This window comes from Tripterygium wilfordii, chromosome 9 (genome assembly GCF_013401445.1).
Source record: "Tripterygium wilfordii isolate XIE 37 chromosome 9, ASM1340144v1, whole genome shotgun sequence".
Taxonomy (NCBI): Eukaryota; Viridiplantae; Streptophyta; class Magnoliopsida; order Celastrales; family Celastraceae; genus Tripterygium; species Tripterygium wilfordii.
This window is the reverse complement of record NC_052240.1, coordinates 1,908,507-1,925,142: the sequence shown is the minus strand read 5'-3', so window position 1 is coordinate 1,925,142 and position 16,636 is coordinate 1,908,507. Positions and strand designations below refer to the sequence as shown.

Below are 16,636 nucleotides of genomic sequence, written 5' to 3'. Positions count from 1 at the left end.
ATTTAGACCTGAAGCCCGATGATTTAAGCGGGCCTGGCCCAGCCTCACCCATGAGATTAAACAAAAAAACTCTGAAGCCCCTCCGCAACCCGGCCCGTGATCAAGGAATTTCGATCATACTTGGTGGTTTAAGGACTTTCTCCTTGCTTCCTCAACCCTTACCCAAGGGGTATAAATTTGATCACATTAGGTGGTTCAGGAATTATGTCCGTACTTCCTCTTCCTCAACCCTTGTGCTCCGCAATTGATAAGAGTACAATTACTCCCACAAATATAGCGAATATCATGTAAAAACAAAAGCTGTTGCGAACACCTTCCCCACTCCTTTATCAGCTAACACAAGGTGAAGGATTCAAACAAGCAAATAAAAAAGAAAAAAAAAATTAAAGTTGTTTTAGAGCCTTCATCATCTGCTCACGAAATACAGTTTTGAGTCCAAAAATTGAGGTCATAAATGGAGTAGAGCAAAGAAACAGTGCGGCCAGTAAGTCCTAATCCTTACACAGCAAACAAATCACATGGATAGGAAGCATTAACATGTAGAAAATTGAGAGAGAAAGCACCTCTTATATGAGAAATAAAAAGAATGCACGTAGAGCTTTAGTATGGTATTGTATGCAATCAGGCTGCCGGCGTGGCCTCAGATGCAGAGGCAGGCTGAGTGCCATCAGCAGCAGGAGCCTCTTGCGGGGTTGAGTTGGAAGAACCCTCAAAGGTGGCATCTTTAGCAGCAGATGCTGGTGCCCCATTAGGTGCAGACGCAGCTGCACTGACCGCTGTACCCTTTCCAGTTTTGGAATCTTTCCCATCCTTCGCGTCTTTGGTATCCTTTGCAGGCGCTGGTGGGGGTGGAATCATGTGAGGTGGGGGTGTATGCTTCAGCTTCACAAGTATATGTCGCAACCTTGAAAGATCGGTGGGCTTCCCAGGCTTTGGACCCTGGATGACTGTTACTGATGGCTTCTTGTCTTGATCTTTCTTGCCTCTCCTTTTCTCAATATTGGGAACCTCATGTGGAATAAGCTCTGCTATAGTCTTCCAGTATTGTTTGTCTGCCTCTTTGTGGAACTTCTCTTGATTGGCCAAGAATAGCTGCCCCAAATACAAACAAGATGTTTGAGTCATAAAAAATTGATAGACCTTTCTTTTTGGAAAATTAAAAAAAAAAAAGTGTTAATACATCCTCCTTGAACCTTACCTTCTCCTTTTCTCTATTACTAGACTTGTTAGTCTCTACATTAAGCTTCCTTTTCTCATAAAAAGCCCGTTTATACTCCTCAGCTTCTTCAATTATCTGGAGTCTCAATTCCTTTTCTTTCATCTCCTTCTCTTCAAGATAAATTGCATTTTGCCTGCATCAGAAAAAGCAAAGCTCTATAAATTAGAAATTCGATTGGCTAACAACTCAATATAACCTAGAACTAAGGATGAAACTCCAAACTTAAAAAATGGAAGAAGAGGGAGTTTTACTGTGCCACAAGCCAAATAGGATGAGAAGAGGGAGGTTTTCATTGAATGGTAAAGGGAGGTCACCATCATTTCAAAATGCTACATGTAATGCAAAATCAGATAAACTTATCACCATATGTCATTCAATGAAAACCTCCACTGCATACCCCTAGAAAGAGAGTAACATAGTAACATACATTAACCTCTGGATATCTCCATAAAATTGATTCGACTTTCTTTGTACTAAAATGATGCAGACCTCCCTTTAGATGGGTTCAGCAGAAGATATAAAAACACCCCTTCAGTAAGTCACTCATGGAAGAAAGACTAAAAACTGAAGGGAATAGGAATAAGGTGATATAAACCTAATGTGATTGCAAATTCTTCTATGTATATATACCTCCCCTGCCGATTCTAAGTTAGCTACTGCTCCTACATACACATCCTTAATATTATTAGTATTGCTAACCAGAACTCCACAACTTTCCCTTGCGCCCGCAAAATCACTGAAGATTCACTCTTCCTTCCCCAGATGTCCCTTTAAAGTTCCAAAAATAATCACGGGTTCCATGAAACAAATTTCAGCTCCATATATCATTGAAGCTATTCACAGTTTCGCACCATATGCGCACACAAACACTCATTTTTTCAATTCTGAGTCTTACATGTATGGTTGCGTGTTGTGGTGGTAGGCAAGCCACCTTATACAAAGACCAGAAGTGATAACAAGAGCCTACTCACTGTGATCCACGATGGAGCCCACAGATATGTCAAGTGAGTTGTAGTCGTCTCCGGGAGATGAGATGTTGCCAGTAAACCACCTTCCTCAAACCCAACTCACCTACTAATCAAAAGCCAAGGCGTTGCCCAACACCTTTCACAAGCATCTTAGAAAATATTTTTACTACAAAAGTCTTAGAAGGCTTTCTTTAAGTCCTGAAAAATGCCATCAAAGGAATTTTCCTTAAAGGGGACCATCTAGAGCATTCACTCCAGCTTGCAACTAAAGCCGTAGGGAGTAGGGACAACAACTTGCGTTTTGGTACTATAGAAATCTTGAATTGACAGAGCAAATTGGCAGGTAGCTAATACAGATCATGAAAAAACATAAACAACATGATGTTTAGATCTATGAAAATCTTAAATGATAGTAAGCAGTATCAGATAAGGTGCATCATTGAAAGTGCAAGATTTGAACTGTAATTTTCTAGAACAATTCAAGCAGTGGAAAGTTTTGGCCTTCTATGAGCAACCTCATCTTAACAAGATCAATTATAGAAAACCTCAAACCAAATTGGTAGAACCTACAGAGTGAATTGAGCACTAAGAAAAATCAAACATATATTTAGCCAGCAAGATCCACGTTCTGACTAGGATGCAAAAATCATGCACATTATAACATATAGGAAGTCTGGTTGCGTACTTTTCAAAGGAAAAAAACAACAAATCGTGAACAGATAAAGACGCATAAATTGAAAATTCATTTAGATCAGTGAGATGTATATGAACTAATGAGACCATAAACACTGAGATCTGATCATCAAAAAACACTCAAACTCTGCACACACCAGAACCAGCCATGAGTGAAGATTGCAACTATAAGATCGTCAATAAGTTCAAGTATTAACATTAAGTTATATATAGATCGTGCTGAAGTAGACCATGAACAACACCCAGATAAAACATTATCTACTAAAATCAAGAATTGAAAAAGGAAGTTTAATAATAATAGATGCTTCCAACATAACCAAACATTGCTAAGCAGCACAGGACCAAATCTTATTTTGGCAAGTAACACGACCAACACAACATACAAGTATCATAAAAGAACCTCTAAGAGGTCTAAAACACAACACATCTAAACAAATTCAGTAGCAAACAAACAGATCTAATCGAGAGTGAACTCACAAAACGTATAAATCAGTGAAATCAAGGAGTTTCAAACGTGTACCTTCGCCATTCGCGAAGGGCGTATCCTTCCTCTGGTTCCATCTCGCCAGGCGGTGGCAGCACTGGTCCATCTGAGGCGAAGATGTCATTATTTCCCGCGCCGTAGCCATTACCGTTTCCATTCTCCACGTGAACTGAAGCAAAGGAAGACTGCGAGTAGCCAGGATTCGGATCAGCGTCCGCGGAGGAAGATCCATAGCCGAAGATCTCCGGGGACTGCACGTGGTCTGCTGAGACATCTCCATCAGCCAAGAACCCTCCGGAAGCGTTGTGATGGTCGCCGGGGAAGTCTTCTCCAGGGGCGAAGTTGGAGTAGGATCCGTAGTTGGAGTAAGAACCGTAGTTGGAGTTAGACTCTTCTCCGTCAACGCTGAATTCATCGAAGGAAGCCATGTTTCCTCTGCTTGTATATCTCTCTCTAGAAGATCACACCTAGATTTTCTCTCTCTATCCAGAAACGGAGATTTCTGTTGTACAACGCAGAGTTTCTCTCTCTAGAACAGTACGGCTGTTGCGGACAAAGTAATTTCCATAAAAAGCGTAAAACACACTTGAACCTCAAACGACGTCGTTGACACGCTTGAAGAGTAAAACTTAGCAGGTGTGGGAAGCTGGTGCTGAACCCGCAGCCACAGCCATCGGGTGTGTACTTATAACACATGCACGTATCACTATAAATATCTTTCCAACATGCTTTTCGGACAACTAAACATACAAACACCACCATACTAACAAGTAACAACCGATAAAACTGAACCAAACCCCATGTAGATAGAGGCTCGAGTTGGTTCAAACTTCAAACTCTTGACTCGAACACTGAACACTATATATTCGAAGAAAGAACCAACTAGTCTATCGCCAAATTATTTTACCATCTCCGCGACAGGGTTAACTTACCCTCCCACTTTTCCTACCAAACGTAGCGTACTAACTTACAATGCACAGAGGCCAGAGCTGGTCAGAGACTAGAGCACTAGACCTACAAGTTGCTATCGTGATGCATCAAACGTCTGAGAGGTATAAATCTCCCGAACATCATCATATACAGAGAAACTTGTGCCACATTGGCCCCTTCAAGGTCAGGTGAAAATCATCAAAAACAAGAAAACATCAGCCAGGTGGGGTGTCAATACAACCAGAGAACTTAGGCGAATCTGTCTATGGTTAACAGCAAGTGCTGCATATCCTGAAGTGCCTTTGATGATCATTGTAGTATGCTATACTTCATGATATTGAAGTCAGAATACCATAGAATAAAGCCATCCATGATATGGGCGCTGGCAGCAGCATCTCCGTGAGCCCATACACTGGACCACCTTCATCTTTCTAGGTGAGGCTTCCAGCACTTAGTCCAGGAAAAGCTTTAATGACAGCACCACCAATTGTTAATCTGTTGTACATGAAGAACCATGCACTGGGAACACAAAATTCGAATATCAGAGCATCACATTTCTTTCCCGTACTTCCTTTTTGAGTACCAGAAAGGAAGACGATCAGGGCCGGCCCAGTACAAGATCCACACAATTTCCAAATTAAGTACTGCCATGAATTTGTAGGCCAGCAGTCAATCGGTGGTCCTGGATCCAATCTGTCCCATCCTTCTATGATATGTACAGGACAAATCTCACAACAGCTGCTACACCAAAAAGGGATGAAGAAGCACATTGCAATTTTCAAGGAATGGCGGGTTCATTCTTGGGATATCTGGCTGAAGGCATTCGCTGTAGAACACGTGGAAACTCCGGCTTAAGACGTTTGCTAGGCATTCCTTGCAATGACCTTATCAACATCATGAAAACAAATAATGAGTAAATGGAAACAGGAAATCCATGTCTATTTAGAAAGGCATGGAAGAAGCAGTAAGAATTACAAAGACAACTGATAGAATTTGTCCGAGATTCATACATTTCATCAAGAAAACGAATCTCCACATTTTTTTTCTCTACTGAAATGAAAAACAAATAAGATAAAAAAGAGGAACTTTAACAGTTAAAAGCTCTGACCACATGATGCCACTTATGCCAACAGAAACCATGCATGAACAACATGAAAGTTCAAAGAGAGAAATTTTACGAAGCTTTCTTAACACTTGGCATGTTCAAGAGAATCTCAATAAGGGGAAAAAAATGAAGAAAGCATAGACAAAATCAACAATCTGCCCCCAACCCACCAAGAACAAATTCTTCATGGTTCTGACAGGTACCTCAGCTTTTGAAGCTCGAGGACAATGGGGGCAAGGGAAAAAAATACAGCCAGTGGGTAAAATAACACACCTTGGGGAACCCTGACGTTTCTGACTGTACTGACCAAGCATTGATCTTAGACTTCCAAGGGCCTTCTCAGCAGCCTAAGGAATAGTAAATTCGTACCTCAGGAAAATATACATATGGCATTCCAGTATTTAAACCTTTAAGCATATCAATTAAGTGATACCTGCATCTTAGCTTCTTCCCATGTTGAACCAATTCCCTTCCCTAGAACCTGTCCGTCAATTTCTACCTATAACACAATATCAAAAACAATTGTTATAATTCGTAGAGGAAAAGCAAACCCACTGGTTGGTCTGACACCAAAAAGTTATCAAAAAATCTGTATTCTAAAATATAAATTAGAATACATTCTCAAAGTTCTGCACAAAAGTGACCTATATTCTATGGTGTTAAAGTGGGTGAGCCATGTTATGTATGTTGAACGAAAATTGACTAGAAAAAGTGACAGGTTTCCACAGAGACTAACAATCATTTGGCTTAAATGATATATACAATTATTGACTGCAATGTACAATTGTCCACGTAGGCAAAGACACAGATGAGCAAATGACCTATTCCTAAGGATATCTCAGCGACAATCGAACACCCATCATAGACATATATCCGAGCTTTTCATCCTTCCAAGCGTAGAAAAAAGTAAACAACACCCGTGCCAAGGCTCCCACCCAGTGAGTATGGTAGGGGATATGCAAGATGTACGCATACCTTACCCCACATGATATGTGGAGAGACTTTTTCTAGGAATTGAACACGTGACCTCTAAGTTGCACTCCAGTAACTGTATCACTAGGCCACATGTTCATCCTTTCAAGCATCTAAGAATAAAAAAGTACTTAGAAAACAAGTTATATCTGCTTTCAATTTTTAAGTAGAGATTCATGGAATGAACATAAGAAACTCCTGAACTTATATGTCGTGTTAGGTCAAACCCAGTGCACAAATGCCACCACGACGGTGTCTGCGTACGGTATATATACGCAAGCTTACCCCACATTGCACAGAGATTCTTTTCATGTCCTGAACATGAAGCAATTTTACCACTATGCCAAGATTTGCACTCTTTTGGCTCTTCACATATTGATCCATTTCTTTTCTTTAGATCTTAAATATGGGAAACAAACCTCTTTCATTAGAATGTTGAAACTCAATATAAATGGGAAACAACTCCATAAAATGTCAGTCAAAATCTAGTTAAGTTCAAACCTGTGCATGTACTTCATTGTTCTTCATATTTGCTGAAGGTGGAGACTGCACTTGAAAAGCTACACCAAGGCCCTCCATCGTGCACTATAGAAATTAAATGTTCACACCACAATAGTAATCAGAATACCTAGACACAAAAAATCAAAGATAGGTTCCTAGAATTCTCACCAATTCTTTCAGTGCGGTGACTGCACCTGTGGATTTCCTTGAGCCTTCCAACCTAGGGTCTGCAAACCTAGATGGCTCCGATGCAGTTGAAAATGACGCAGACTCTTCTTTAGGCAGGAACTGACTCCCAAAAGAACGTACATTACCCGAAAAACCATTGTCACTGACAAAAGGAAACCTATTAACATCCCCATTCGGAGATCCAGTATCCGGTTTAACACGTGACATATATATATCTGCAAAGACATTGTCCATAATGCTCATAATCAGATTAAGGAAATGCAAAGGAAGGAGAATTCGTGTAAGAACACTAAAAACATGCAACCATCAATGGAATGAAATTAGCAACTTTATCTGATCACTAGCATAAGCCATCTAACTAATCCCCATCTCTTTTTATTTGAATGCCTCCCTAATCCCCATCTAAGCCCTAAAGTTGAAAAGCCGCCAATCTACCAGGTGACTTCCACAAAAAGGGCATTTAATTTCGCTTTCAAGGTATTATTACAAACTGAGTTAGTTAGGCTTTCACATGACGGTTTTGAAAATGTGATTCAGATTTGGAATACAGGATGGAGCTTAGGCCTTTTTCCCACCACTTGTTATTGTCTCCTTCATAAACTTAGTAGCAAAAACTGGTGCACATAGATATTTATTCTCCTGATCCATAGATTAACCCTGGTAAATCTCCATCATGCCACACTTTGGATCATTTTGAAAGAGAAAAGTCCGCGTTATAAATACCTCAAGAGTCAAGACAAACCAATCAAATTGCTACCAATATGTTCACCATGCTTTTGTATTAAATCTTTGAATTCATGTTTTATACATAAATTCTGGCATCCAAGAGTGAGTTTTATTATAAAATTTGCCGCAAATAATAAGAACATGAAGAGCCAACCCCGAAAATATTGTCACAAGTACCATCTAGAACATGCACGAAACCCATGAATTTTGAAAAGTGCCTCCAAAATATGTTGTGGACAATATGCTGGCAAGAAAAGGTTAAAAAAACCACAAGGGAACTTACTAGCCAAGTTCTTGATAGAAACCTCAGCTGCCTGGCGTTGGGCTTCTCTCCTTGTTCTGCCAATACCTTCACCAACTTTCTCCCCCGCAAACCAAGCCTACAAGAAACAAATGTCAAGCATGAAGTAATCATGGCATTTCACTTCAGAATGAAGAACGAAGAAAGTAACATAAATCAAGCTACATCGGACTTTGCAGGTGTATATCCAGAACTAAAATATTTAAAATTGGAATATCAAGCCTGGACAACTTGGATTTTTAGACATTCACATGCCTAAAACTTAAATGTTCCTCTTCACATGTATGACGTACCACAAGGGATAGAAATTTGTCCTCCCCCTGGCCAATATGATGGCAGTATGTTTTTGCATTAAAGTTGGGTTAATACGGTGTTGTAAATAAACATTCTGGGAAATCATAAATACATAAAACAGCAAAACTAGTGTACGGTGTTATGAATCAACTTGGAAGAATATGATCCAAATGCAATGCACCCTCCAAGACAAGTCGTCTCCCAACATTTCACAACATCTTGTTAAAAACAGCATATAAGGGCATAATCTCAAAGTTTACACTGAAATTCCAATACAGCAGCAGTTCAAACAAAAGGAACAAATGCAAACACAGTCGACTGTGTCACCCTGTCAATGAAAAGGCCATCTTGTAGCAGTCTAGCAGACTAAAATAAATAAGCACACATCTGATGGCAAAATTCTCTCATGTGAACTAAGATATAATGCAAGGGAAAGTTTGTAAACCTCAACAGAGAAATGGAGGTCCTTGCTTGCAACCAAACCTGGCTTGAACTCCACCTACAAGTATTCATGTAAAATGGATATTGAATGAATTAGAATAGAATGCAAAACAAATATATGCATACAAAACAACACTAAATTCAAACCTTGCTCTTACAATAGACCTTCTTCCCATTACCTTAGTTCCACACTTCATGGCAATATCCTGTAAAACACCAGCTGGAGTTTCTGCGCCAGAAATAGCTCGTCTGGATTCAAACTCAAGATACCTGTTGCTGGAAGATGAATGACCTGTAGGGGTCTCATCACCTTAATCAGAGCCATCAATATATGAGAAACCTCCTATACGAAGATATTAATACAGAACAAACTAGCTAAAAGGATTGCTCATAACTTTGCATTTGAAAATGACAGCTTAAATGCTCAAAACTACATAAAAATGAACACAGAAGCTTGAAATATAGTAATAACAATCAAGAAGTCAATAACTGATACAAGTCTACCTAAGTGTGACTTAAATTTTCAAAATGGCTCAATGAAAGAAAGGAAATTGAAGAAATAGCAGTAGCTCAGTCAAACCACTTTATTAAGTGCTACAGCTTCACCGAACCATGTAGGGTCACTGGCAAAAAAATCCTAGTTCTGTCCTCATAGTTACTGCTTCGTTATTCCCTCACATTGGAGAAACAGATATTAGTTTTAATGCCAGAAGAGCTTAACAATACACCTATGCAACTGGCTTACTATAGGAACCAAGTTACAAGCCCGCTGAGAATAAGCCAGGCACTAGGAATTACTTCTGCAAAAGCAACTCTAACTTCTGCCGCTTATGCTCAACTAACTATTCTTGATGACACATCAATGAAAGCAACTGACAAAAACAACTCAATATACATTAACATGCGGGATTTCTCACCTGAGAGAGAATGATTAGACAAGGTATGGTTTAACCTCAATCGATCATCTTTGGGAAGTCCCTGCCGAATTGAATCACAAAGCACTTCACATTTCACTTTTCAGTATTAAAACTTATAGCCGGAAGTCAGCCACTACCAATTACTAATTACCTCTTTAGGCAATATTTGATTTTCATGAAGAATTCTACCAGATGGAATAGAATTCCCAACCTTGGGGAAAAAAGGCGAAGGACGAGATCGTTGCTTCTCAATATGCATCATTTCAGAATCAAGAGCAAATTCTTTAGGTACAGCTCGGTTCAGTTGCTGTGGGCTCATCTCCTCCTCTGCTGGGAACCAGCTTCCACGTGGCTGTGTGTGTGGAACTGAGACTTGTATTGGAGGTCTTGCAGGAAATGGAGGTTCACTCGGAGTATGATCTCTTATATCTTGCCCGTGTTGCAATATGAGGAGCCGCCTCCTAGTATCAGGATCCAATTCTGACTCTGGTACCTCACCCTCTTCTCTAGCAGGAGAACTCTGCAAGCTTGGTTCAGGATGGCCAACATGACTCAATGGTTTAACCAATGGAGCAGCCTGAGGAAACGGCAAAGTAGAAAATGGAACAACCGGGGCCTGAGAAGCTGGGAGAGGAACTGAGACAGATGAAGATGCCATTGCATGCTGAAATGGAGGAGCAAGTCTTGGATTCAGATGAGTGACAACTGGGGAGACTGTTGAGGAAGCCAAAAGTGCATCCTAAATTTTAAAAAGAACAAGTACATTAAGAATGAAATATACCTCAAGTTTAAAGCATGCATTAAATCTAAGGTAGGAATACAGCTATTTGAAGATAAGATATGTGAGAAAAACATTTAATATTAGGGGATAGCAAAGGAAAAAAGAGGGAGAAAAAAAAGACACATAGGAAATAATGGCGAAAGAGATCCACAAAGTAGATTCAAATTGATTTCTCTCATGGATTCAAAAAGCCAATCCCAAATTGTCGGGAAAAAGGATTTGATGATGAATATAAACAAATTGATATAGCCACCACATATGGAAAGATGCAATGAGGTAAAAAAGAAGAAGAAATCACCAGATATCAGCATCAAGACTCATGCATGTATTTGTGCAATACTAGAAATATGCATCCATATTTATGAATCCTACATTAAATAAGTGCTTCAACAATGAGATCCTAGAAATGGCAGTCACCTTCATTCGTCTTTCAACCTCGGCATCCGCCATGCCATCAAAAGACAGAGAATCTCTATTCCCGTTTGATACAGAAGAATCATCCTGAACAGCACAACATAGCTAAGAGTTAACAGCAGACTTAGGCTTATACAACAGAAAGGAAAAGGTGCAAAAGCATGGGTATAGGAAAACTAATAATACAAGCAGCAACCCATTGAACATAAATAAAACACAAACATTGCCAGAAACGAACCTCCGAAACTAGATAGTTGCTCACATCAGGAGGAGAAGGAACATCCTTAACATCATCTTCATATGAAGTTTCAGGAATTCTTTGGAGAAGGCCCTCGTCAAACTCTCTGTTATGAGTTTAAAAAGGTCATTTCACAACATAGAATACCATTTCTGTTTGTATATATATATATAAAAAATTGTAGAGATAATGACTCAAAGTTCAGATTCAACAGTGACATATTGGTAGCACACATTTGACTACTTATGGTAACACTATCAAAAAAATTCTTACTTGAAAAAACCTCCTCTGACATTGCAAGCAACATTTCTTGCGACACATAAGACAGGAATAGCATTATTAGCCTGCACAGTAAAAAGATGTATCATGAGTGAATGTCACCTAAGAAACTACAAATATGTAGTAGTGCACATGAGAGTTTCTTGCGATATAACTGTGAACAGTGCAAGATGTAGTGAGGTCATACTTCAGCTTGAGGAGCATAATATGGAGCGAATGCCGGAACAACATGAACCCGAGGTTGATCTTTTTCATCCCATACTTTCAAGCGATCATCGATAACCAACGCCATCTTCGGATGGCATAATCCATGTTGAAAGACATTGAACAACGACTTCCTTGAACCTATTCAGATAGAATACAAAGTCATTGGAGTTCAAGGCTAGAGAACACAATGCTCTACACAAGGGGAGGCACGGGTTAAAACTGAGCAGATAAATCAAACCACAAGCTATGCACCAATTAGCTGCCTCATTAACCAACTGCAAAAGAACAGAAGCCATTGGCAATCTCGGCATTACCTGACTTAACACACACAATGCGATCCAATAGTTCTTTCAAGTTTATCAAATTTGAGTCTGGATCAAGAAGCCTCCACATTTCTAGAGCATAATCCCTCTCAGCCATTGTACAAACATAAACCTCAAAGCGTTTGCGTCCTCTTGCTGTAAGATAGCATCGCAGATCCTCCCAGGCAGGTCTCAATCTCACAAGGACACTTGTATCACGAATCTGCAGAAATACAAAAGTATTAAAAAAAAGCTATCATGTTTCTGTATAGGATAAGAATAACATATATAAAAAACAGGGGCACCTGCAAACCCAGTCTAGCCTGTCAAGTAGGTGTTACAACACAAAGATTGTGCCTCTTGATGTAGGATTTCACATAGCTATGCTGAAATTCTAAAGCATGATATTGTGCCAATGCTGTAGATACGACAGCATACTTCCAAAACTGCCACAAGCAATAAAAACAGAGTTCAAAACTCATAAATATATACCTGTGGATTGATACGAGTCAGAATAATATTCTTGTCTTGCAATCGTATAAGTGGGCGAATCATAGGCTGATGGTTATCTGACAAAGCTGGAACAACTTCAGATTGAACTTTGACAACCCTCCCATTCTCAACAACCTGATCATTTTCGGCGTATTGCTTCAGTATGCTCTTGTCATCTTGATAACGCTTGACCTCAGCCAGCATGCCACTGATGCGTTGTGGGTCCATTTCAGTATTTATTTTCCGCTGTAATGCCTCAATTCTGTCCTCGAATGAGCGCATTGTATTTGCAACTATGAGAGTTTCATCCAGATCAAATACAATGCCAAGACATCTAAGATTCAGCAAGCCAAGACAAGAAGTATACAGTCCTGCTGCAACACTGAATCCCCAGAAACATGGATACTGTTTTTCATTATTCCTGGAGTACATGGCAACCAAATGGAGCTCCTCTCCTCCCAGAGTCATCACTGCAGTCTGTAAATACCATAACGTCAATCACCACTTATGCTGGCAGAACTACCATGCCAAACATGATATGCATGCATCATAGAAGTAACTAGTAAGGACAAACTGAAACAGAAAAAGAACGGGCCTCTTTAAAAATAGCATAAATATGAAACATTCTTGTTTCACATTACATAAAGTTGGGGAAATCATGTAAATTTATCCTCATAACGTAGCATGCCATGTTCAAGAACAGGTGTTTATGTAAAGCAAGAATATAAGGAAATATCAAAGCAGTTACTTTCAAATCATCAGCAGAACAACAACATTAGGAGGAGCTACTATCATGGTTAACCCAGTTGGTTCATTCCTCTTAAATCAAGCCTCTTTGGAATGACACTCTTAACACATCAGTATTGAAACCTTGCCACAACAAGCATAAGGCATGAAATCACCTACAATAATCCCTGTGTCCTTTCTATTTAGGTCTGACTTGTACATACACACAGTTAGCTAGACCTAATTTATGCCAGTACTAAGGATTATTCCTTTCAACATTTCTAGATTAGATCATAAATGCAGTATTCAAATAACCATCACCAGAACAATCTCCAAGCAAAAGCCTTCTTCAACAAAGGAATGACAACATTATTTGCATATCCACTTACCATATAGATCATCTGAAAAATCTCATCATCAAAGCCAATTGACGTATTGTCATTTATTGGAGTGTGGAACTTAAAAACCCGCATCCTTCTGGTCCAAAATTCCATAAAAATTGGTCCATTTTTCTGTTCGAAGTTGGTAAGTTGAGGAATCACTAGCAAATTGGTGTCAATGGCTAAACTTAAATTGTAAAGAATGCTTCAACAGTTCCATGAAATGGGTTTGGGGGATTCGTCAAGAATAGTCAATTCCCAAAAGTGAGTTCAGGTCAAAATTTTAAGAAGTCCATAATATTAACAGAAAATTTGAAGGCAAATTTCACAGTGCTATAAAATCAGTTCAGACCAAAAATCAACAAGTTCAGAGGGTTCACACAAATTAAGGGCAAAATTTCAACATAACTGCAAAATCCTTGCCCAAAGGGTCTAGAGGCAGTCACAATGTAAGATCAACCGGGCATCTTGCCCTTTATTTTCATCCCTTTTCAGTTCAGAATTTCTGCGATAGAAAGGATTAGGGTTTACTTCGTTACTTCTTCTAGCCATTTTTTTAATCTGTTAATTTGAATGTTCCTTCTCAAGTTAGAGTTTCTGTGCTAATGCTATACCTTGTTCTCTCTGATACAGGAGGAGTGCAATAGATTCAGCAGCGTGTCGGGTGAGGATGAGTTCTTTGACTCCATTTTGAAGCAAACACCACTAGACGTAATGGTATGAAGCACCGCCAGGGGTGGACATCTCTCACTGGCTTGAGAGAAGTGGCTTATCCTGATTTCTCTCCCGGCCAATTCATCGATGATTTTCTTGTTCTTGTTCTCCTCTTCTTCTTCTTCCTGCAGCTGTCGCTGTGGATATATCTCCACCTCTCCAAGTAACTCATCCCCTTTATACACCACAGATTTATACATCTTTCCGTCCATTACTCTCCAAAAACTCCGCTTTGAGGTCAAAAACCAATTGTTCATCAAGTCAGTACACAAAATTGGATGAGTTTCTGTTCCTTACTGTCAAGAACATGATCTTGACCGTCACCAACAATGCTTTAAATTTGATCCTTTTTGCCATTAAAGGGGGAAAAAACTGACCTAGATCTGTTGTTGAGAGAAATAAAATTAGGGTTTCTTTTGGTCAAAATTTTTTTTAGCAAAGATCAGTGATGGATGCTCCAATCCGAAACCCTCCACAACAGGTTTGAGTGATAGATTTACACGTCTCAGGGATTTAATCAGTGATGATGGCGGTGCCAGCTAGGGATTGTGTTTGGTGATGAAAACAAGAGTCTATAGAGAAATAATAACAAAAGACGACAAAAACGAAACCCTAGATCCACAGTGGTGAAAGGTCAAGAATAGTACAAACCACAACTCCAATTGCGTAATACGTGATGTATGGTGATAATAATATTACAAAAATCAACAGTGAAGGGGTTTATTGTACTTAACACTAATCCTAGTTTAAACTAAGATTGAGAGCTGTATCGGACCTATCGGTTGACAATCAATGAGATTAGGTATATGTGTCCAAGGTTGATTGATTCATTCAGATGGCAAATGTATTTATTTGTGGAATTTAAAAAAAAACAAAAACCAACATCACAATCGTATGGTAGACTGCAGATGTCGTGACGTGTCGAGATCAGAGACGTCGATGCCAAACTTTTTTAGTGGGGTACGTGTAATCAATAGAATATGAAGGAGACATACTACGTGGCGTGTCATGATTGGTGGACCTCTCATGTGCCTGTGGCTGTGGATATTGACGTCACACCTTTGATCTTCCCAAAAATGGCTACAAAGAAATTGCCATGTCACTTTGCACGGACTTGCTTTAATGGGCCTACGAGTTGGGCTTTGGCAGGAAAATAGGTTTAAAGTAAGTTGTGGCCGGTTTTGGTTTTGTAAACATTGATCAAGATGCTTGTCGTTTAATCTCAGGTGATGACTTGATTGTCGTAGAAGACCCAAGTCCAAATCCAATGACAAAAAAAGGAAAAATATGTTGTGATGAAAATTCTTGTTTTTGAGTTTGATAAGCATTTTGAGTCACAATTGGAATACAAAGGGAGGTAGAAGATATGGGTTTTGTGTTTTTTAGAAGATGAAGACGGCAGTGTTCCATTTGGGATTTTTTAATTAATTTTATAAAGTTAAAATCGTGTCGTTTTATGCTTTTCGACGGTCGATGCCAATCAATTGGATGGACAGATTTGCGATAAAACGAAAAATAAAGCATAGGGGATAAATCTTTCAAATTCATAAAGAAAGGTATATGTCAAAATGGCATAAATAACAGGGGAGGGGGTGTTGCCCCACTTTTAATCAATATTTTTAAAAATATTCCGAAATCGGGCGACTGAAGTTGGCCGCCCAAATTAATACCAGCGATTTAGAAAAATATTTGAAAGAGTTAAATGATTAAAGTATTCATTAGTCTTTGTCATCAAAAAAAAAAACTATGACCCGTTTGGATCAGCTTTTTTATGAGCATTTATACTACTTACTAGTATTAATGCTAGTTGACAACCAAACAACATTTTCGTTGCACATAATTCGAGACATTTTTTTAAACATTTTCCATTACTTTTCAAATGCTACTTGTTTGAAGCATTTGCATAGCATTTGAATGTCTCTTTCGTCCCCAGTAAAACTTCTTATTCCTATTATACCCATAGCTTTTATTGATAAATTAATTAATAAAAAATTAACTATTATACACAACACAAATGTTAACAATAAAAGTTCAACCAAGCATCTACCCAGCATTCAAGCAACATATCTGCTATTAAAATTGTCCAACATTTCTGCTACCACCATTTCTATTGATATATCTGCTACTTTGTAAATACTCTTCCAAATTAACCCTATATTTTAAAATACATTCATATTAGTGCTGGGCTTGACAGGGAGATAGGGCCCATCCCAACCCCACACAACGGCACACCGCTCATTGTTTTTCTCAAGCCCAGCCCGCCACGGTTATCCCATAATTAATAAAAATGTCATAATAAACTAACCAAAAGACACATTATTAGCGTCAATTGCTGCTGAAGTTGCATATTAAACGGCTAAACG

The 16,636-nt window shown here is 39.0% G+C and overlaps 2 protein-coding genes across 3 annotated transcripts; both read right to left on the bottom strand.

The window, feature by feature from the left end:
• Positions 1-361: 361 nt before the first annotated feature.
• Positions 362-4,054, bottom strand: LOC120006470 (clathrin light chain 1-like). The gene is made up of 3 exons (XM_038856522.1): positions 3,401-4,054; positions 1,199-1,352; positions 362-1,092 (listed from the first exon to the last, which is right to left on the bottom strand). Exons 1-3 carry the CDS (start codon positions 3,790-3,792, stop codon positions 622-624), a joined length of 1,017 nt encoding a protein of 338 aa, XP_038712450.1. The 5' UTR covers positions 3,793-4,054; the 3' UTR covers positions 362-621.
• A 175-nt stretch (positions 4,055-4,229) lies between these two features.
• Positions 4,230-14,942, bottom strand: LOC120006469 (RNA polymerase II C-terminal domain phosphatase-like 1). 2 transcript variants are annotated; one of them, XM_038856520.1, is made up of 17 exons: positions 14,174-14,941; positions 12,454-12,930; positions 11,974-12,184; positions 11,640-11,797; positions 11,447-11,517; positions 11,174-11,279; positions 10,939-11,022; positions 9,892-10,479; positions 9,741-9,801; positions 9,003-9,133; positions 8,828-8,881; positions 8,071-8,167; positions 7,041-7,276; positions 6,873-6,956; positions 5,833-5,898; positions 5,673-5,746; positions 4,230-5,178 (listed from the first exon to the last, which is right to left on the bottom strand). In XM_038856520.1, exons 1-17 carry the CDS (start codon positions 14,528-14,530, stop codon positions 5,073-5,075), a joined length of 2,961 nt encoding a protein of 986 aa, XP_038712448.1. In that variant the 5' UTR covers positions 14,531-14,941; the 3' UTR covers positions 4,230-5,072. The 2 variants fall into 2 exon arrangements, 1 of the variants encoding a protein (XP_038712448.1); XR_005469995.1 differs by lacking the exon at positions 4,230-5,178 and having other exon boundaries at positions 5,676-5,746; positions 7,067-7,276; positions 14,174-14,942.
• Positions 14,943-16,636: the final 1,694 nt, after the last annotated feature.